The 22,043-nt window shown below is 44.9% G+C and overlaps 1 protein-coding gene across 3 annotated transcripts in view; it reads right to left on the reverse strand.

Annotated features, from left to right (window-relative positions):
• Positions 1-22,043, reverse strand: part of NFS1 (NFS1 cysteine desulfurase) — a 32,865-nt gene that overhangs the window by 8,117 nt on the left and 2,705 nt on the right. For all 3 annotated transcript variants that reach the window (XM_090064150.1, XM_090064148.1, XM_090064149.1), the window contains exons 3-8: positions 21,773-21,889; positions 21,250-21,333; positions 15,013-15,165; positions 10,661-10,754; positions 9,794-9,928; positions 6,817-6,974 (exon numbers count right to left, since the gene is read on the reverse strand). In XM_090064150.1, coding sequence (XP_089920276.1) covers positions 6,817-6,974; positions 9,794-9,928; positions 10,661-10,754; positions 15,013-15,165; positions 21,250-21,333; positions 21,773-21,889 — 741 coding nt within the window. The remainder of the gene's footprint in view (positions 1-6,816; positions 6,975-9,793; positions 9,929-10,660; positions 10,755-15,012; positions 15,166-21,249; positions 21,334-21,772; positions 21,890-22,043) is intronic.

Raw genomic sequence — 22,043 nt, forward strand, 5'->3', positions numbered from 1 at the left:
GCCTCAGTGGGCGCATCTACACATTCATTAATGTGCAGTAGTTACTGCATATTTAATATAGTACTTGTATAATTAAGTACTAAATAAATGCACAACTGGAGTTACTGTGCAGTAGCGCCAGCGAATGCCTTTTTAGTGATGCTACTGTGGAATAACGCACTAGCATTGTCCATGCTATGACGCACTACTTACCGTACAATTTATTAAGCTACTGCACAGTTAGTGTCTCATGTAGATGCACCCAGTGAGTTGAGCTTGGATGCAATCAGGATTTTTTTTTTTTTGAGGGGCAAATTAAATACTATGCTATTTTGAATAGGCCATTGTATTCATGAACAGCGATATATTTTAGAACAAGGGTGGCCAACTTGCGGCACAGGTCACAAGTGGCGCAGGCAGCCCCTGCAAGAGGCATGCAGATCAGAGAGGAGACAGGCAGCACAGCACCCAATACCGCTGAAAGCAGAGCAGCAGACTGGGAAGAGAAAGGGGATTGGAGTGGCACTCAGGGAGGATATGATGTTAATGGGTAACACCTGCCAAAAAGGTCAGTCCCCACTGTTTTAGTGCATGTGTAAATTTTTTCAAAGCAAGTCATTTAAGTTCTACTGACTTTATGAAACTGAGCTTCTCTGTCACTTTTGAAACCAGGATTTAGGTGCATTTGAAAATTTTGCCCAAATGCCTACTTTGTACTGTTTATGTAATATAAAAACTGAACTGTTTATGCATAAACAATAGAGGTACACCAATACATGGCTCTGACATCGGATTCGCACCAATATAAATAAAATTGATTGCATCAGAAATCGGCCTGATATGACCAATAATTTAGCAGATAAATGCCCATGCATGTGTGCAGCCTCAGTGCAGCACACAGACAGCAAGGAGGCACAGCCCAGCAGCTTGTCAGTCTGTTATAGTAGAAGGAAAGGGGTGCAGAGGCAGATCAACGCCCCCCTGCAGCGAGGTAGGGAATGGGGCAGGAGCTGAGGCAGCTGCTGCCCAGCCAGGGTGGGGTGGGCACACAGCGGAGCTGTGGCTCATCCTGGGGGTATGGGACGGGGTTGTGGGGGTGGCTCCTGCTGCTGTGCATGCCCCAGAAGGACATGGGGGGGAGGGAGGGGGATCTGTGCCCCCAGATCTACGCTGGGGGGTGGGATTGGCTGCAGCTGATGGCTGAGGCAGGACTAGGCTCTTCCCACACGTGGGGGCTGTGCTCAAGGTGGATGGTGGCAGTGCTGGGAAAGGGGTTATGGCGGAGCTATGAAAAAATGTGGGGTGGCTGCAGCCCCCTCCATAACCCCCATCCCAGCACCACTGCCATCCACCCCAAGCACAGCCCCAGCCCAACCCCCTCCCCACGCACCAGGAAGACTGAACTCCGGCCCCAGCCTACAGCTGCAGTCCTTCCCCTGTGGGGACCCACCCTCACCCCTCCGTGCCCCCCTGGGGTGAATGCAGCAGCAGGAGCCACCCCACCATACCTCCCAGATGAGCCATGGCTCTGTCCAGCGCTTCAACCTGCCCCAGCTGGGCACTGTCTACCCCAGCCCCATTCCTCCCTCACTGCAGTGGGCACTGATCTGCTCCCCCCAAACCTTTTCTCCCCACTTCCCCTCCCTATCCACCATAACAGACTTACCAGCTGCACGCAGTTGTATCAGAAATCAGATTGGTATTGGCTGGTATGCCTCCTTAAAAATCAGCTATTGGTCTCAGCCCCCAAAATCTCTATTGGTGCACCCCCAATAAACAAATAGCCATTGCATACAGTCATATGCACACTGTGACAGAAGGCTATCCCCAGGACCAGACATAATGTCGGTCTGCCCACCTGTCTAGGGCAGTCTGCCCTGACTTGTCTGCCACACCTTGATGTATTGGGAAAAAAAAAACAGATGGAAAATGCAGGAGGCTGCCTATTTAATGCCCTGATGCCAAGGGCATAATACACGGCTCTGACTTCCCCTTTACCATGGCTCATGGATGGCATCCAGAAATTACTTCCAATTTCCCCAGCCTTGTTGCTGGGCTGCACTCAGTAACTGGCCCAAACTTGGCCTTAGGCATTCTCAGGCATACCTTGGCCCAGCCTCTGGCCCAATTTGGCCTCACATGTCCTTAGACATAGCTGGGCCATGTGCCTCCACTCTGGGGCCTCTACTTGTGCCAACTCTCTAGGTTCTTTGCCTCTCATCAGGCTCCTTGCCCCTCACACTTTGCCCCCTCATTAGGGCCACTGCTCCACCTTCTCATTGCAGCTTTGGGCTTTGTGCCCCTTGGGCATCAGGTGTCCGTTGACATGCCTGGACTCCACCCTTGGTCTTCAGCCCACTCAGGCCTCAGGTGCCTGCTGACATACCCGGACCCCTAACTCAGGCTATGGCCCACTTAAGCCTCAGATGTCTGTCAACGTGCCTGGACCTCCCTGTCAGCCTCACTCTTATTCAGGCCTCTCCACTAGACCTCACTCTTATTCAGGCATTGGGCCTCAGGCCCTCCTGGCCCATGTTGCCGCCCAAGGCTCACTTTCTCAGGCCCTGGGCCGCAGGCCCTCCTGGCCCCAGTGTTGTTGCCCAAGCCTGGTGCTCTTCTCTGAGGGTGTGCTCCCCTAGCCTTTCCCCTCCACAGGGTCACCTATAAGGCAACAGGGGCTGAGGGTTTCTGGTGCTCCATACTTGCCTTTCACTAAAGAAACACTGGTGTGGCATTTCCTGGGGACTGCCCTGCCACAGGCAGCCCCACCATCTAACCCCAGCAAGGTGTAGTTTTAGGTCATTCTCCAGGACCAACTGCAGGCCTACCTGCCCTGGACTTTCCTCCCCTTGCTGAGCTCCTGGATGTTCTTCCTGGGCTACTCACTCCTGGGCACTCTGTTGTACCCTCCATCTCAAAACATGCCCTCACAGTCACTGTCCCCATCTCTCTGACTCCCTTATAAGATTCCTTCCATCACAAGGCTGGGCTTCAGTCTCCGTCATTCCAACATGCTGGCTGACCACCTATCCCCTCTTGGCAGTGATGAGGGGACCTTCAGCGTCTTTTAGGCTCTGGCCCTGCCTCTAGGCCAGTTGGCGTGCCAGTAGCTCTCCACAGCCCTGACCTGCCCCTTGCAGTGGGCCAAAGGAGGCTGTGGGTCAGGAGTGAGGGGCAATGGTGTTGGCAGAAGCGGGGCACCAGCATACCAGGGCTGCTTAGTGCCACAAAACAACAGTGGGGACAGCTGCAGCTGTACCCACGTCTTGGTGAGTAAAGGGGATAGATGGAGCTCTGATTTTCGGTGATAAAAAAACCAAAATCAAGCACCAAAATACATAGGAATTTAAATTTATGTTGTTACAATTATTGAGATACTGACAGGCTATTTTGCTTTAAAAAACTGTCAATATATCAAAAAATATTGTATTAAACGGACACACACACACACACCCACCCACCCCTATATAGTTTCATAGTTTCTAGGGTCAGAAGGGACCTGAGTAGATCATCTAGTCCGACCCCTTGCCACGGCAGGGAATACTGGGGTCAAACGACCCCAGCAAGATGTTCATCCAACCTCCTCTTAAAAACCCCCAGGGCAGGAGCCAGCACCACTTCTCTTGGAAGTTGGTTCCAGATCCTAGCCGCCCTGACCGTGAAGTAGCGCTTCCTGATATCCAGCCTAAACCTGCCCTCTCCCAGCTTGTGACCGTTATTCCTGGTCACTCCTGGCAGTGCACGGGGGAAGAGCGACTCCCCCAATGCCTGCTAATCCCCCCTGACTAGTTTATAACATGCCACTAGTTCCCCCCCTCAGCCTTCTCTTTTGGAGGCTGAACAGGTTCAGGTCCCGTAGCCTCTCCTCATAGGGCCTGCCCTGCTGTCCCCTGATCATGCAAGTGGCCCTCGTCTGGACCCTCTCGATGCTGTCCACATCCCTCTTGAAGTGTGGCGCCCAGAACTGGACGCAGTACTCCAACTGCATCCTGACCAGTGCTGCATAGAGGGGGAGGATCACCTCTTTGGACCTGCTCGAGATGCATCTGTGGATGCATGCCAAGGTACGGTTGGCCTTCCTGACGGCCTCCCCACACTGCCGACCCATGTTCATCTTGGAGTCAATAATGACCCCAAGATCCTTTTCCGCCTCCGTGCTGAGAAGAGGGGAGTTCCCCAACCTATAGGTGTGGTGCCGGTTGTTCCTCCACAGGTGTATCACCTTGCACTTGTCTGTGTTGAATCCCATCCTATTCACATCCGCCCACCCTTGTAACCTGTCTAAGTCTGACTGTAGCCTGATGCTTCCTTCTAGTGTGCCCACATCCCCCCACATCTTAGTGTCATCAGCAAATTTGAACAGGGTGCTTTTTACCCCCTCGTCCAAATCGCTGATGAAGATGTTGAACAGTGCAGGCCTGAGGACCGAGTGCTGTGGAACCCCACTGCCCACGTCCTACCAGGTTGAGAAGGACCCATCCACTACCACCCTCTGGGTGTGGCCCTCCAGCCAGTTGGCGACCCAATTGACTGTGTGGGTGTCGACACCACAGTCCCCCAGTTTCTTAATGAGAACAGGGTGAGAGACCGTGTCGAATGCCTTCCGGAAGTCCAGGAAGACTATGTCCACTGCTACCCCTGTATCTAATGATCTGGTAATCTGATTGTAGAAGGCCACCAGGTTGGTCTGACAGGACCTGCCACTGATGAACCCATGTTGGTTGCCCCTAAGCATGCAGTCCCCTGCTGGCCCCTCATGGATGTGTGCCAGCATAATTTTTTCAAACAGCTTGCCTAGGATCGAGGTTAGACTAACTGGCCTATAGTTTCCTGGGTCCTCCTTCCTCCCCTTTTTGAAGATGGGAACCACGTTGGCCCTCTTCCAGTCCTCTGGGACCACACCAGAGCACCACCAGTGCTTCTAAAGCCATGCCAGGGGTCCTGCAATGACCTCGGCCAATTCCTTTAGAACTCTAGGGTGGAGATTGTCCGGGCTGGCTGACTTGAATACATCCAGCCCCTCCAGAAGCTCCCTAACTAGTTCCTCGCTAACCTTTGCCCCAGGTGTGCCTCCCCTGGGGCCCGAGGGGGGCCCAGCAGGGAGGTGACTGTTCTGGTCCCTACTTAGGAAGACGGAGGCAAAGAAATCGTTAAACATGTTAGCTTTGTTGTCTGGTGTGACAACCAAATTTCCCAACGCGTCCTGCAAGGGCCCCACGTTATCCGGAACCTTCTTTTTGCCCCGTATTTAAAAAAGGACTTCTTATTGTCCTTAATCTGAGAAGCTAGTCCTAATTCCATCTCTGCCTTGGCCTTCCTAACTGTCCCCCTACATCTCCAAGCAACTGCAGAAGTCATCCCTGGTGATGATCCCTTCTTTCCATTGGGTATAAGCCTCCTTTTTAGCAAGGAAACATTCCCAGATTCTTTTGGTGAGCCACGGAGGCTTGTGTGGTCTCCTGCTCCCTTTGGTCCTCGTTGGGATTACCTTCCTTTGGGCTTGGAGGATCGCCTCCTTGAGGAGCAACCGCTCTCCTTGGACACGTGGCTCCCCTGCCCTCTGGGACCTCAGCACATCCCCAACTATCCTCCTTAGCTCATTGAAGTTTGCCCTCCTGAAGTCTAGGGCTGCTGCCTTACTGCATGCCTTTGCCACCTTGCGCTGGATGGTGAATTCCAGCAGGCGATGATCGCTGTCACCCAGGTGGTCGAGCACCCGCAGCCCCCTCACCAGGTCATCACCCGTGGCCAGCACTAGGTCCAACAAGGTGTCCCCCCTGGTGGGGCTGTGCATCTCCTGGGTTAGACAAGAGGTCCTGCACTCTGTTTAAGAACTTATGTGAGCGGTCAGACCTGGCTGACTGCTCCTCCCAGCAGATGTCCGGGAAGTTCAGGTCCCCCATGACTACCACATCTTTAGCCTTCACTACCTCTGTGAGCTGACCTAAGAATTCCTGGTCAAGCTCTTCTCCCTGGTTGGGAGGTCTGTAGTAGACCCCCACCATTAAGTCTCTCTCCCCTCGACTGCCTTATACTCTAACCCAAAGCACCTCAGAGTACCCCTCCTCTGACTCCTTGCTAATTGACGAGGATGTGTATTCCTCCTTGATATAGACTGCCACACCCCCACCTCTCCTTCCTATCCTGTCCCTCCTGTACAACCTATAGCCCTGGACATTCACCGCCCAGTCATGCGTAGAGTCCCACCACGTTTCCATGATCCCCACTATGTCCAGGCTGGTGTCAGCCATCAGGACGGCGAGTTCCTCCTGCTTGTTCCCCATGCTACGAGGGTTTGTGCAGAGGCACTTGAGGCCTCCTGCGGATGTGTGTACTGTCCCCCTAGTCCCAGCGTTGCCCTGGCCCCCAGTGCTTATATAGTGGGGTTTCATTTTAAATTGGGGAAAAACACTGATTTTAGTTTTTTTAAATCAGAAAATTTAGGATTTTTTTAAACACAGAAAACCAGGATCCCTGGTGATCAAGCAGCAGACTGTAGAGAGTTTTGGGGCTCAAGGACACACATACAAGGTATAAGTGCACCCTGCTTGTATCATATGCAAAAAAGCAGGAAGACAGACAGGGTAGCACCTTAGAGACTAGAGGGAGGCATTAACTTTTGTAGCCACAACCTACTTCATCACATGCTAGGAATGGACTGGCAACAATCTACTTTGACAGATGGTAAGAATGGACCTGTTGCCCACAAAAGCCAGTACCGCTCTGAACCAGTTACTCTCTCAGGTACTACACTCTGCCTAGCTTTCTGCCTGTCTTCAGAGTGACACAGCTAACCACTTATATAAAAATGTATAACAGAATTGTTATACCATATACCTCCATCTCTTGCTGTGCCACTTCACATGCTGCTCCAAGGCCAACTGCTAGAGGAGTAGGTACAGTCCCAGACCGCATTCCTCTCTCCTGGCCTCCTCCGCTCTGTAAGGGTTCCAGTCTTACCCTGGGCCGACGACGAACATAAACGGCACCAACCCCTTGAAAACAAAAGGAAGAAGATGGACATATTCAGTACATGCATAACATTACTGCAAGGGAAATTACTACAAAGATACCTTACAGAAACTGCCCACGTGGCTCCATATCTAGTGAGAAGTATAATGCATAAATTCTAGAAAGCTCTGACTATTAGCCTTATTCCCTGCTCCTCATGGAGAGTTCTGAGGCTCTGGAACAGAGAACCCTTTGGTTAGCCAGATTTTTGTTGCCTGTGCTGTTGTGGCATCATCTGCTTGGCTTGTTTCTCTCTAATGTTGGTCCCACCACAAGGAATTCTACACGTAGCTGTTATTTTCTTAACTGCATCACTCGCTCACTCACAGTTCCCTGACTTTGCAAAACAGGCTTCTCTGAGGTTCTCTCCCCTTCTGTTTTTATGGACAGCTCATCAGTTGCACCAAGCTCCAGTCAGCAAATATGACAAAAAACTTTTGAAAGGCTTCTTCTACACCTCAGTTTACCTTTCTGAATAAATAACACAGAAAAGACAGACCTCGATAACTGCAATAACAAAGGTTGCTCACTGCTTCTCTCTAGCTGGATTGGAACCTGTCTGCCCTTCTCCCAAGATTTCATAGACATTAAGGGCTGGAAGGGACCTCAGGAGATCGAGTCCAGCCCCCTGCCCAAAAGGCAGGAAGTCAGCTGGGGTCATAGGATCCCAGCAAGATAAGCATCTTGAACCACCTCCGCTGGCAGACTGTTCCAGACCTTGGGGGCTCGGACAGTAAAGAAATTCTTCCTTATGTCCAGCCTGAAACGGTCTTGCAGGAGTTTCTGACCGTTCGACCTCGTCATCCCTTGGGGCGCTCTGGTGAACAAATGTTCCCCCAGATCCTGGTGGTCACCCCTGATAAACTTATAGGTGGCCATCAGATCACCCCTGAACCTATGCTTTTCCAGGCTAAAGAGTCCCATGGCTCTCAGCCTGTCATCGTAAGATCTGTTTTCCTGACCTCTGATCATGCGCGTGGCTCTCCTCTGGACTCTCTCAAGCTTCTCCACATCCTTTTTGAATTGTGGAGCCCAAAACTGGACGCAGTACTCCACCTGCGGCCTCACCAAGGCCAAGTACAAGGGGAGAATGACGTCCCGGGATTTGCTCAAGAAGCATCTATGGATGCAAGCCAGCATTTTGGTCGCTTTACTAGCCACAGCATCGCATTGGAGGCTCATGTTCATCTTGTGGTCAGTGATGACCCCCAAGTCTCTTTCTTCTGTAGTGCTCTCCAATGTAGCACTGCCGAGCCTATAAGGATGCTGCAGGTTTTTCCTCCCAAGGTGGAGAACCTTGCATTTTTTGGTGTTAAACACCATCAGGTTCTCCTCTGCCCATTTGCTGAGCTTGTCCAGGTCAGCCTGGATCACCCGCCTATCTTCTGGCGTGGATGCTTTGCCCCAAAGTTTGGTGTCATCGGCAAACTTGGCCAGTCCACTCCTGACTCCGATGTCCACATCATTAATGAAGATGTTGAACAGGATGGGTCCCAGATTTTTGAGACTAGATGATGTTTCCCCAAGATACGTTCTTCAGCGCTCCAGAAAGTGCACAGAGGGCAATAATCCTGGCAGAATTCTTGAACAGAGTTTACAAGCAGCAGCATGAATGATCTCTTAAAGACTTAATCTTGCATTGCCCATTCCACAAGTGCACATCGAGCACACCATCACAGGAACATCAAATGCCTCAGCTTTCGCTTAAGAAACATTGCCCAGTATATTGTATTCTTTGCTCTGGCCTTGGTTCAGGCACTCTACTATTTTCTTGGTCAAGATACTCATTAATGAAGTCACACAGGATGGAACCGAGATGCTGCTGAAAACCTTGGAAGGTCTGAAAATGCAATGAACGTGCCAAGAATTTTTAATACAGCATAATTACTCCTAAGAAAAATGCAGGTACTACCCGAGATCCGCTTAATTCTCTGTACCATCTGTTAAGTAACACTACACTTTCAACGGAAGAAACATTTAGGACACTTCAACTGAGAAGCCAGTCAAGCAGGAACTGTGTGTGGCATTCTAGAATTGGCAACGGACAGCCATACCAACTTCTCTGGTCAATAAACACTGTTGTCAGTTTTATCTAGAGTTGCAGAAGGATAACATTTTAATGAAACAACCTCAAGTCTCAGAATGAAGATTTCCACCGAGTATCATAGAATCACAGAAGTAGGGTCGGAAGGGACCTTGTAGATCTTCAAGTCCTACCCCCTCTGCCTGGGCAGGAGAAAAAAAAATGGACTCAAATGAGTCCAGCCAGGTAGGCATCAAGCCTCTTCTTAAAGATCCCCAGGGTAGGTGCCAGCACCACTTCCCTTGGAAGTTGTAAAAAAAATACTTCTGAAAAGTGTTTAAAATATACAGTAAGTAAACTGCATTCTACAATAAAAGGCAGAAAATGAAAACACAGGCTGAAGCTGGAGACATCTAAGAACACCAGGTGAATATAAATCCTTCAATCACTTGTGGATGTCCTTGGTGCCAGCAGCATTTGGCATGATTACAAAGAGATTATGAGGAGAACATAAAATATGAACTGCCCTACCATATTGTGTCTCTACAAAAACACTTATAAACAGCAGAGCCATTTCAGATCTTCTAGAAGCCTCCTTTCAAAACAGTTTAATTAGGATCCATGGCCACAAAACTAATATTTTGGCACGTGATTTCTTTCACTAATCCACTCTAATCTCTACTAGGGAGAACTGGCAGTATTTCCAGAAATGGTGTGTGTGTGTATGATGGAAGCTATGGAATTACAAAGAAATGTTCTAATATCACCACATCACATTACCTTTTGGACCATAGATTTTATGGCCACTTATGCTCATTAGATCAATTTTCATATCATTGACATCCACAGGAACTTTACCAATTGCCTGTGCAGCATCAGTGTGGAAGAAAACTTTATGCGAGCGGCAAATTTGACCTGTAACAAGAACATAAAAGCAAGGGAGAAGGCAAAGCAATACTTAATGAATCTAATGCCTATGTATTTCAGATGATGTGCCTGAATGGTAAAGAGAGTCACAGCCAGATAAAGCAGGGACAGAACCTAATTTTCAACCTCACTCACCCTCCCTTTCCTGCTCAGGCAAAAGCTAGTTTTAACTCTTTCACAGCTGACCTGTCAGCAGCTCTTGGCTGGTCTGCCAAAAGCTGAAACTAGTTGCTAGTGAAGACTGGACTCCACAGGTGGATCTGGGATTTTGGAAAAAAAAAAAAAATGGTCTGGAGGGTTGGAAACTAGGAAGTAGCAGCTAATTGCAAATATTCAGCAAAACTCACAAAGAAAGGATAGCTTGAATCATGGAACACCCATTTCATTAAAAAGGAGAACAGATCATTAACACCTGTTGAGTGACAAGCAATTAGCAGGGATCAAGTATAGTCTAATGAACCATGAAATCAGCTGGCTCCCTCAATGCTGCTTGAGCAGAAATGCTACTGCTGCTATTCTGGGCAAAAAGTCAGCTTCCCTACTTATGACACACAAAACAATATTGGAAGTCTAATTGGGGGAAGGAAGAGGTATGCTAATAAATACAGTATTTTACATCAACATACCTTTTCTAGCTATTAAGAAACATTAAGCAGAGGCTTTGATTTTTCCAAATCAGAAACATTTATGTCAGGTTGATGGCAGCCAGTGCTTACTTACCAATGTCACAAACAGGCTGCTTTACTCCTATTTCATTATTCACAGTCATTATGGACACCAAGCTTGTGTCTGGTTGGAATGCATTCTCCAATTCCTGGTGAAAACATTCAACACAGATAGAAGTTGTGACTAAAAGCACAAGCAAAAACTTTCTACTCCTTAGCTTTAGCTTTGCCAGAATTTTTTTTTTTTTTAATAAGATTTAATATTAAGTCCTTTAAGTTATCTGCAGTACAAGTGATATACTATTGGAAATGTTGGCCTACATCTCCATTACACTTACTGACAGATGTTAACATTTGAAATGTTTTTATTATGGAAAGTATCAGCCACAGACTGACGTACAGGCCCCTGCCACACATAGAATGATAGAAAATTAGGGTTGGAAGGGACCTCAGGAGGTCAGCTAGTCTACCCCCCTACTCAAAGCAGGACCATCCCCAGCTAGATCATCCCAGCCAAGGCTTTGCCTAGTTGGGTCTTGAAAACCTCCAAGGATGGAGAGTCCACAATCTCTCTGGGTAACCTGTTCTCGTGTTTTACTACCCTCCTAGTGAGAAAGTTTTTCCTAATATCTAACATAAACTTTCCTTGCTGCAACTTGAGACTATTGCTCCTTATTCTGTTATCTGCCACCACTGAAAAGAGTCTAGCTCCATTTTCTTTAGAACCACCCTTCAAGTAGTTGAAGTCTGCTATTAAATTCCTTCAGTCTTCTCTTCTCCAGACTAAATAAGCCCAGTTCCCTCAGTCTCTCCTTAGAAGTCATGTGCCCCAGCCCCACAACCATTTTTGATGCTCTTCACCTGACTCTCTCCAGTTTGTTCACATTCTTTCACTAGTGGGGGGCCCAAAACTGGACACAGTACTCCAGATATGGCCTGAATACTCCAGATGTAGCCATCCTGAGGGACAGCTTCAACACTGCCACACTGGTATGTAGTGGTGGTGCTCTCCAGCCAGGAGGTAAAATGGGCAGTAAAAATAAGCTACAGTTGGTGATGGAAGCTAAGGACAACACCACCAAAAAAAGGTTCTATAAATACACTAGTCAGAAAAGGAAGGCCAAGGATGTTGTGGGTACACTGCTAAATAGCCAAGGTAAGCTCTTAACAGAAGATGCAAAGAAGGTAGAGCTGCTCAACTTTGATCGTCCTAATGAAAAAAGAAAAAAAAAGATGCAACTGGCCATCCAGGAAGGATTACAATAAAGAAAGAAACCATCAGGCAACCTTTGATTGGTTTGAATGAATTCAGGTCACCAAGGCCTACTAAACTTTATCCCAGGGTACTGAAGGAACTAGCAGAAGAGGCATTATAACTGACCAAGTTGTGCAAGACAGGCAGGGTGCTAGGAGAACTGGAAAATGACCAAAATAGGGCCCATCTTTAAAAACAAAAACAAACAAAAAAGACCCAAGGAATTACAGACTGGCTAGCTTCAACTCAAGACCTGTTAAATTACTGGATTATACCATACAGAGATCCATTTCTAAGCAACTTAAGTAAGAAAGACTGATCACAAGTAGGCAGCATGGATTTGCTAGAAACAAATTATGCCAAACAAATCTGATCTCCTTTGAAAAAGTAACTAGCTCAGAGGATAACGGCAGGTGTGTCAAACTCATGTGGCTTCACAGGGCTAGATCTGGAAGCTAAGGTCAATCCACAGATTGGATCTGGGAGCACAGGGCAATGTCACCTGAGGCCAGAAATTTGGGGTTAGGACAGGTGGTGGCAGCACTAATTGCTATAGCTCAAGGAGATACAGCAGCTACTGTTTGCCTCACCACCAAATTTCTGACCCACTGGCAGCCTTGCAAACCAGATGACACTGTTGTACACACCAGCTGACATACAAAGAACACTTTGAGAAACTCCTGAACCAATGAGACAGCCATGACAGATACCACTACCAAGTCCATCCCCCAACACCCTGAAAGGGGATCCTTCACCAATTCTCCTATTCTAGAAGTCTGGCATGCCATCAAGGAAGCCAAGAACAAGGCTACTGGACCAGATGGCATACCTGCTTGATGGCTAGAAAATGGTATGTAGAGGTTTGCTTTTAGGAATTGGTTTGTAGGTAAAATAGATATTGTATTAGAACAATGGTCCAAGGCAACAGCAAGGGTTCATTGATTTCTAATAGCCTGTTTTGTCTCAGTTTCACAGTTTCCAAACTTTATTTTAAACTTTATTTTCATAATAGAGATAGGCCTGGCTCCAAGGCTCAAGTGCCCACTTGCAAAAGCCCATGGGCTTTCCAGTTTTGGGAGAACAAACCAAATTAGGAGGACACTAGAAAAACCCAAATTAGGATGTGTGCACACTACAGATTTATGAAAATAGGATTCTGGCTGACAAGACAGAATGTGAACAGTATGGCAGCCACAGGAAGACCAATTAACAATGCCCAAAGATGAAGAGTCATCGGAAAAGAAAGAATCCAAAAGGAGGAGTTTTCTAAACAGCAAGTTGGCAGTTGGCATCAGCTCCCAACTTTCAAGGTTGCTAGTGTCGGACATTCAAGCAAAGAACCTCAAGCTGGCAATTACATAGCGGCTGGCCAGATCACACGCCCTGTGTATATTCTGCACACTGGGAAATTTGGGTAATGTATGTTGTAAATATCTTGCTTGCTTTCCCTGCATTGCTCTTATTTCCTATCACTGTGTATCAATAAAATTTGCGTATTATCAACTGGAGGAATTGTGGTCAGTTTGAAGGTTGTGCTTGCCTGAAGCAAGATATGGCGGCTGGGTTCTGAATCCAGCGCCAATACTGCTGAAATCTACAAGGCTGGCAGTAAGGAACTGGTACTGGGACTCCACTCTTCAAATGTGAAACAATGAAAAAATCCCTAGGGACCTGAGGAATGCCAACACTGTGACAATCTTCAAGAAAGGAAACTGTGTGTGGGAACTATTAAGGGATAGCTCCACAACAGGAAAGATCTTCTCCTGCATCCCCCTTAACCATCATCTACCTCATACTGAGGAAATCCTGCCAGAATCTCAGTGTGGTTTCAGACTATCTTGTGGGGCAATTAACATGATCTTTGTTACCTGCCAGGTCCAAGAAAAATGTTGGGAACAACATCAGGGTCTGTGTATGGCCTTCATTGACCCTACTAAGGCCTTCAATTCCATCAATTGCAAAGCCTTGTGGAAAGTACTGGCCAGATGTGGATGTCCTGAAAACTACATCAAGGTTCTGAGGTTTCTCCATGATCAGATAACTGAGACCATTCTTTGTAGCAGATCAGAAACATATCCACTTGTCATCCAAACTGGCATCAAGCAGGGACATGTTATCACTCCAAGTCCCTTCTCCATTTTTTTTTTTGAGAGTCACCCTGGTTCTTGAAGCAGAGAAGAGACTGGAGAAAGGAACAGAGAAAACTCAGCATACAGCCTACCCTCCACTGCAGAAAGACCTGCAACTGCTGTGGATGGATCTGTGGCTCAAGGATTGGACTCTAAATTGATCAAAAGAAGGAAGCCATAAAAAATTAACTTGAAGGCAAAACTCAGAGGCATCCCTGATTGAGTGTAACCTTCAAGATGAAAAAGGCATCTTAGCCTAGCAGGAATTATTTGAGCTTTGCTTCATTCCTAGGCAAGAGGCAATCACCAACTAAGGAAAGGGGGAAAAAAAAAAAGTCAGATCACTTTCTCTGTCTCTGAAAAGACTGCCAGCTTCTTTGTTACAGAAGTGACAAGAGCAACAGAAAACAACCTTGAGAAAAGAGAATCATTATATCAGAAAGGCAGATTTCTTTACCATTCTTGATGGGCAATTGGCTAGTATAAGCATAAACACAGAATGTTTTAAATGTTTTACACTCTTCCCAATTATTAAAAGTAAATGGGTGTAGCTCCTTAATTTCAAACTTCATGCTGCTTTAGTATATTTTTAAAAAGGGGTTAAGAGGACATAACTTACCTTTTTCATCTTTAATGTGCTCCAAAACCTCCCTTAAAGTTCATAAACTACACATGAAATCCACTCTACATACTCAGCACCCAGACTTTACAGAATGGTTTTGCTCTTCTATGAAAATTTGGATTTAGAACTATTCCAGTACTGCCAATCTACCACAATACCCATCTTCTCTATCTGTTAATTATATCAACTCTATTAAGAAAACAAATCAGGATGGAGAGAAACACCTCTTGTCAAAGTAGCTCTTAAAAGCATGAGTTGTGTGCAACTTTCATTCTTCTGTCTTATAATACTTAGGAAAAGATTACTGACAGTATTGTCTTTTTCAAAGTCATCTTATACATGACAACTTGCTGTGAAAATTTTTCACAGGTTTGCTACTATTTTAGCCACAAGAAACTTACCTTTAAATCTATGAGTCCATTTCTTTTAACAGGCAAGTATGTGACCCGAAAGCCTTCAGCTTCCAGGGAACGGCAAGAATCCAGCACACACTTGTGCTCTGTTTGGGTTGTAATGATATGTTTCTTTCTGGATTTATAGAATCTTGCTACACCCTGTGGTACACAGTAAAGGAACAATAACATTGAGATGAAGTACATGTAAAAGAATAATTGTATATAAATTGAAGTAACAAGATACTGAGCAAAGAGAAGCTTCCACAACATGGCAGCGTGGAGGGCTACTGCAGGGTGTCAGCTTATCCCAGCACTGAGTCCAGATCAGTCCTGTGAAGAACCCCATGGTCAAGATCCACCCCAGGGGGCAGTGTGAGTTTGACATCCCTTAGTTAATCTAAGGAGAGTAAGTCACGACTCTCCAATAAATTTTACTTATTAAGGGCAGCGAGGAAATAATCCAGCTTTCCTCACCAACGAACCACCTCACCATCCTTTTCCAATTATTTACTTGTTCTTTTAACAAAAATATTATAATATGATCATCTTGCTCTTCACAATTGCTCCCAGCACCATGTAAATTTAACTACTTCTTTAAACATGTAGTTTTTACCAAATAAACCTTTACATCACATTAGGCACCACTTCTCAGAGAACAAGTCTTGGAAAAAAATGAAGGCATTTAATATTATAGAAGTATGTATTGAAAGAGAACTAGTAATTTTCCACTTTGAAAGAGAGTTTACACAATTTTTTTTTAAAAAAAGATTTACTAGCAAAAATGAAAACATTTAAGTGTAAGCTAAGGATCAAAAACTATCAGACAACTGGTTCACAATTAGACTTTCTGCCACACCTTCTTAACATTTCAGTTACGTTAAGTGCAAAACTTCATTTAGTACACATGGGACAAATAAATATTTGCATTATACTTACGTAATTAAAAAGAAAAGGTGATTTTGTCCAAGCTTTAAAGAAAAACCATCTTACAACCAACATCAAGGATGGACAGTTCAAAGCCCAAAGAATTTACTAATATAGCCATGCTGACTGCAGAAGATTTCCAAACAACTTACTTAGGAACAGCTTAGTCAAAAGCTTTCTTCATTTTAAGGAATGGACAAACAAAGCACTGCATCTGCTCTAAGGCATGCATCATGCCAAGTCTGTTCTTATTGCACATAACCAATCTACTGCTGACTTTGAGTTTTGGGGACCAATGAAGGTTTGAGAATCTTTTCCCAGTGAAACCAAATATGTGAAAAAACATGATACCACACACATTTATTATTCCCAAACCACTGCTGAAAATTGCAGTGCATGTTACATGCGAGCAATAAACGTAACAGCAGTTTCTACTCAGTCCTGGCAAATGTGAAAGTAAAATCTGCAACCGACTCACCAGGAGAAGAAAAATGAGCAGGCTTTACTCCCTACCTACTGCTATTCAGATACTTACTAAAAGGAAATATCTTTTTTTCTTTGTTCTGCCTTTCAAAAACAAGGTGCATGTTATATTTCAAGGCATGTATATGCAAGAAAATACAGTACTCACAAAATTAAATGTATTGTATTATTGAACAGAATGAATATAACAGATAGTATTATCTAGATAAGTCGTGTCAACCACTGATTAAAAATAATAAAATGCTCATTAACTTAAAACAGTGACTTATTTTGGCACTCAGCCATTTGGCACTCACATGAGTGGCACAGGGCTAACCCACAGGCTGGATCCTACAGACAAGGTCAATCCATGGGTCTGATCCAGCGTGGGATCAGGACATGGGTGCAATCTGGTACACCAGCCAGACCCCACATGCCACCTCCAGCCCTGGAGTAACCCTGTATGTTGGCCCAACATGTGCCACGTAATCTAGCACACAGGGCCATGTCATCTGGTCTACAGGGTTCCCCACAGGTCAAGAACTTTGGCAGCAGTGGAGCAACAATTAATTCTGCCACCCCTCCCCCACTTACAAATTTCTGGACCCACTGGGAGCCCCACAGACAGGATTATACAGCCTCATAGGCCAGATCTGGCCCATGAGCTGGAGTTTAAGCATCACTGATCTAAAAGATTAACAGAATTGTTATTACCTGAAAACAGAAATAAGTTGCTCTTAAATTTTCTGAGTCTTAAGGTTTTAAAAATCTCTAAAAAATGGAAACCCTGTCAGAGAAGAAAGTCTTTGCAACCTAAGAAGTTAAGTTTCAAAGAAGTACTGATCTTGGTTTACCTGCAGATGGACAATTCAGCAAGAACCACGGTTCAAGGTTGAAGAGCAAAAATTCATAGGTGGACCTGGGCTTTTATCCCCAGTTACCTTGCCAGGCTTTAAAAAACCTTGCTAAATAAACATCTCAAAGAAGGCTAGCAGACATACGAATTTGCCTAACAGGCCATCTCATCCAAGTGTTACTCTATATGTAAGAGAGACATATGCTTGTTCTGAAGCGTAATACAACTCAAGAGGTAGGCCTGCTTAAAGCCTCTAGGACAAGGTCAGAGGGAACAGCAGCAAGACTTATATTATCCTACAGCACAAGTAGCCTGTGTGACACATGCACAGCAAACCGGGGAGGGGGCAGACAGCAGACGGCAGAGCAGCAGATCAAGCAGAGGAAAGGGATCAGAGTGGGGAAGGGTGTGAGAAGGAGAAACTGGCTGAGAATATGAAGGTGGAACGTAACTTTGGTGACAATGACCTTGAACCAGACAGGGCTCAAGATGCTAAAGAAAGTAAGTAAGGAGGGCATCAGATTATAAGGACATCAGGTTTTAGAAAAGCAGACTCGTCTCCTCTTGGAGATAAGTCTGACGGGAAAAGGATATCAAGAGAGCTGGTTGTACTTTATGGAGGCCATATTAAGGGTGCAAAAGCAAGCTGTCTCAATGCAAAGAAAGGATAGGAAGTGTAGCAGAAGACTGGCTCAGTAAACACCTAACTCTTCAACGAGTTGAAAGTCAGAAAGCGATCCCACAAAAAACTGGAAACATGGCCATAGTCCTAAGGAAGATTATAAAAAGTTTCACGTGGGCAAGAAGGAAGGAAAGAAGGCAAAGGCACAAGTTAAGCTACAAGTAGCACTGGACACAAGATTAAAAAAAACATTCTATGTCAGAAATAAGAGGAAGACTGAGGAAAGTATAAGTCCTATTGAATGCAGAGGGTAATCAAGTATGGATGATGCAAAGAATGCATAAGTATTTAATGCCCCCTTTTTTTTTTTTTTTAAACACATTGGTCTTCATTAATAAGATCAGCTGCTGAACAAGGTGCACAGTTAGCAGGAATGGTAGCGGAGAAGCTAAGCAACCTAGAGTAGTGGAAAAAAGAGCTTAAGGATAATTTAAGAGATGGATATTTTGAAGTCAGCAGAGCCAGGCAGGAGGCATTCTAGGGCACTGAAGAAATTGGTCAAGGTAATTTCAGAGCCATGGAGAACTCATGGAAGTTGGGTGAAACCCTGGATGACTGGAAAAGGGCAAATATAGTGTCCATCATTCTGAAAGGGGGAAGGAGGATGATTCAGAGAATTACAGATCCATCAGTCTGATTTCAACATCTGGAAACATCATAGAGCAGGCCATCAAGGAGTCTATTTCTAAGCACCTGGAGAAGAACAAGGTGATCAAGAACAGCCAACAAGGATTCATCAAAACCACATCATATCTGACCAACCTGTTCATTCTATGACAAAGGGACAGGCTCTATAAATGGGAGTGTGAAGGGAAAGCAATGAATGGAACATACTTTGATTTTACCAAGGGTTTTGACATTGTCCTCCATGACATTCTCATTACCAAGTTAAAAAATACAGTCTAAAACAGGGTCATGCAATTATATCAGCTGGAGAGCCATTTAACAAGTTTTACTAAGCTGCTGAGGGCCACAAGGGTAGCCCCACCCCTTGACAGGTGCCCCACCCCTTGGTTATCATCTTGGGACTAGAAGTCTGGCTGCCTACCCCTTGATCTTTGCTACTGGAAGGCCCTCCCCTCACCCCAGAAGTATTCCATTTGGGAAGGGGGTTTCCCCATCTTGCAAATGGAAAAAAAAAAACAAACAAATTATATACTAATAATCAAACATTCACAATAACAAATTTTCATTTTATTTAAAAAATATATTTTTGTCCTCATTTGTGTATGTTTGTGACATGTATACAGAGGTGATTTCGTAATAGCTCAAAATGAAGTCTTACTCTTACATGTTGCAGGGGTGGGTGTGCGTGTGCGCGTGCACACGCGCATAGCTGAGCAAGTTTCTGCCCAGCCAGCACTGCTGCTGCCACTGTTTAGTGTGAGCAGGTGAGTCCAGAGTAGATGCAGGGCACACTAGGTCAGGGCTGTGGAGCGGGTCCCCACTGGAACTGCAGGGCTGGGGCCAGCGGTGGCAGCAGATGGAATAAGCTGCTGCCTGGTCTGCCTAGAAAGGCAGTCCAGCTGCAGAGCTGCCGCAGCCCTGCTGCATGCTCAGGGGGCAGCAGGACACACCACAGCCAGACAGTGCCTGGACCAGGCGGCACCCACCATGGGCCGAACAAAGCCCCTCCATGGGCTGGATCCAGCCTGCAGCTGGATCTTTTAGATCATGGGTGGGCAAAAAAGTACTGCAAGACAGATGCATAACAGGTTGATAATAGTGCTCAAAGAGTAATCCATCAATGGCTCAAAGTCTAGTTGGGAAGAAGTATTAAGTGGGGTTCCAAAGGGATCTATCCTAGGTTCATTTTTGTTTAATTTCTTCATTAGTGATTTGGAAGATGACATCAAGTTGGCTGAGGTTGCAGACAGTCCAAGCAGTAGGATTAGCATTTAAAAATTACCTTGATTAACTGGAGAAATGGTCCAAAAATAATCAAATGAAATTTGATGAAGAGAAATGCAAGGACCTGCACTTAGTGGAACAAATGCATGCATAAATATAGACTGTGAAATGTATAGTACTGCACAAAAGACCTGCTGTTAGAGTGTACCATAAGCAGAATACAAGGTAACGGTGTGCTGTTTTTTGTTTTTGCAAAACTCAAGAACACACTGACTTATGTTAACAGGACTGTCACTTGCTAGTCGAGGGAAGTGATTTTTCATCTCTACTTAGCACAGGTGAGACCTCACCTGGAGTGCAATGCCCAGTTCAGGGCACTGCACTTCAAGAAAGATGAGGACATATTAGAAAGAGTCAACCAGAAAGCAACAGAAATGAAAAGGGATCTTTGAAACATGTCTTACAGCGAAAGGCTGAAAGATGAAAGGTTGAAAGAACTGGGATTATCTGATCTAGAAAAGAGAAGACCAAGGGGAATTTGATTATACTCTTCAAATGCCTGAAGGGTAGTTATAAAGGGGACACAGACAGAGCTATTATTTGAGGACACAGAAGACTGGCTTAGGAGCCATGGTCTCAAATTGCAACAAGGGAAATTTAGATGGGCTATCAGGAAGAACTTTCTCACTATGAAGATGGTTAAGTATTGGAACAGGCTACCCAGAGAAGTCATAGAATTTTCATCCTTGGAAATTTTTAAGAGAAGATTAGACAAATATTGGCTGGGATAGTATAGTCAGGGATGATTCTCTTTTGAGTAGGGAGAAGATTAGATGACCTCCTCAGGTCCCTTCCAGCCCTATATTTCTATGATTCTATGAATAATAATAATAATAATAAATATAATGATAAATAAAATTAAATCATTCTTTCTAATGTAGTAACTGAATGTATCAGTTGTCTCCCAAGGGCAGTCAATGACAAAGCTGCCTCTGCAATAAAACCCGATTTAACCAGTACAAAACTACAAATATAGCCCAAAGTGACCCTAAATTCGCCTACTTTACTTAACTGACTTTCTTCAGCATTTTTAATTCTTCTAGTCCGTGAGACTCTTTCACTGATTATCATTTAATTTGCTTCTTCCTCTCTTATCCTAACTCTAAATAATCAACTTCAGGCACATATTAAGTTGAATGTTCCACTACTAAGCAGTCTAAAGCCTAATAAAGCCTACAGCCACTCCCTACACCTGCTCTACAGCAAGATTAGCCTGCTCCTGTGTCATGGGTTAGGCTACCCAAGAATGTAATAAAACCAAAATAATCCGACTGGAATCACTGTTTATTTATTAGGACTTATGAACCACAAATAAAACAATAGTTTTTAGCAGTAGGATTTTAATTCCAAACTCTTTCAGATTTCATTGCAATTTTACTGTGCATCTCTGTTTAAAGCAACCACCTACCTTGATTGCTAAATTGTTGGATTCGGTAGCACCACTGGTAAAAATAATCTCTCTAGGATCAGCTCCTATTAATGATGCGACTTGCTGGTTAAAAGAAATAAAATATGATTTGGTATTTTAAGATATAAACATTTTCTTTTAACAAACAAAGAATACACACAATGCCTCCCTTAACATAGCCTCAGCCCCAAGGCTAGCCTAGAATATACAGGATTACAAATACTATCAGTTACTTTTTAACAATTTAAGAATCTCCTGTCCAAGTCATTTTTTCCTAGCATTTACATTGCTTTAATATCACATTCTTATATTGTTTTTTGAATTGCTAAATTATATTATAACAATATAAATAGCTATTACATTGTAAACTCTCTGGTTATTGGAAGAGATCAAGTTGACAACTCTAGCCTCCAAGGAAGTAAACCTATAATTACTGGGATGTTCTTGTTGCTTTTAAGTTAGATCAGTAACTGGCTCATGAGCAAGAGCTCAGACATACACAATGAAAACTGAAAAGCCTCACCTGTCTAGCTTGTTCCATGGCAGCCTCACTCTCCCAGCCGTAGGCATGAGTTCTGGAATGGGGGTTGCCATAGTAGCATATTAGATAAGGCAGCATACTGTCCAAGACTCTAGGGTCCTACAAGATAAAACATACAGTGTTAAAAAAAATGCAGTCTCTTTCTCCTTCCTCTTTCCTTCTTTAAAAGACCTCCCACTATAGAAAGGAAAAAAAAAAAAATCTCTGGAGAAAGCCCTAATCCTCCTTTGTTACCAAATACACCCTCAGCTTT

Source organism: Crocodylus siamensis, chromosome 10 (assembly GCF_052110815.1).
Source record: "Crocodylus siamensis isolate JL-2025a chromosome 10, ASM5211081v1, whole genome shotgun sequence".
Lineage (NCBI taxonomy): Eukaryota > Metazoa > Chordata > Crocodylia > Crocodylidae > Crocodylus > Crocodylus siamensis.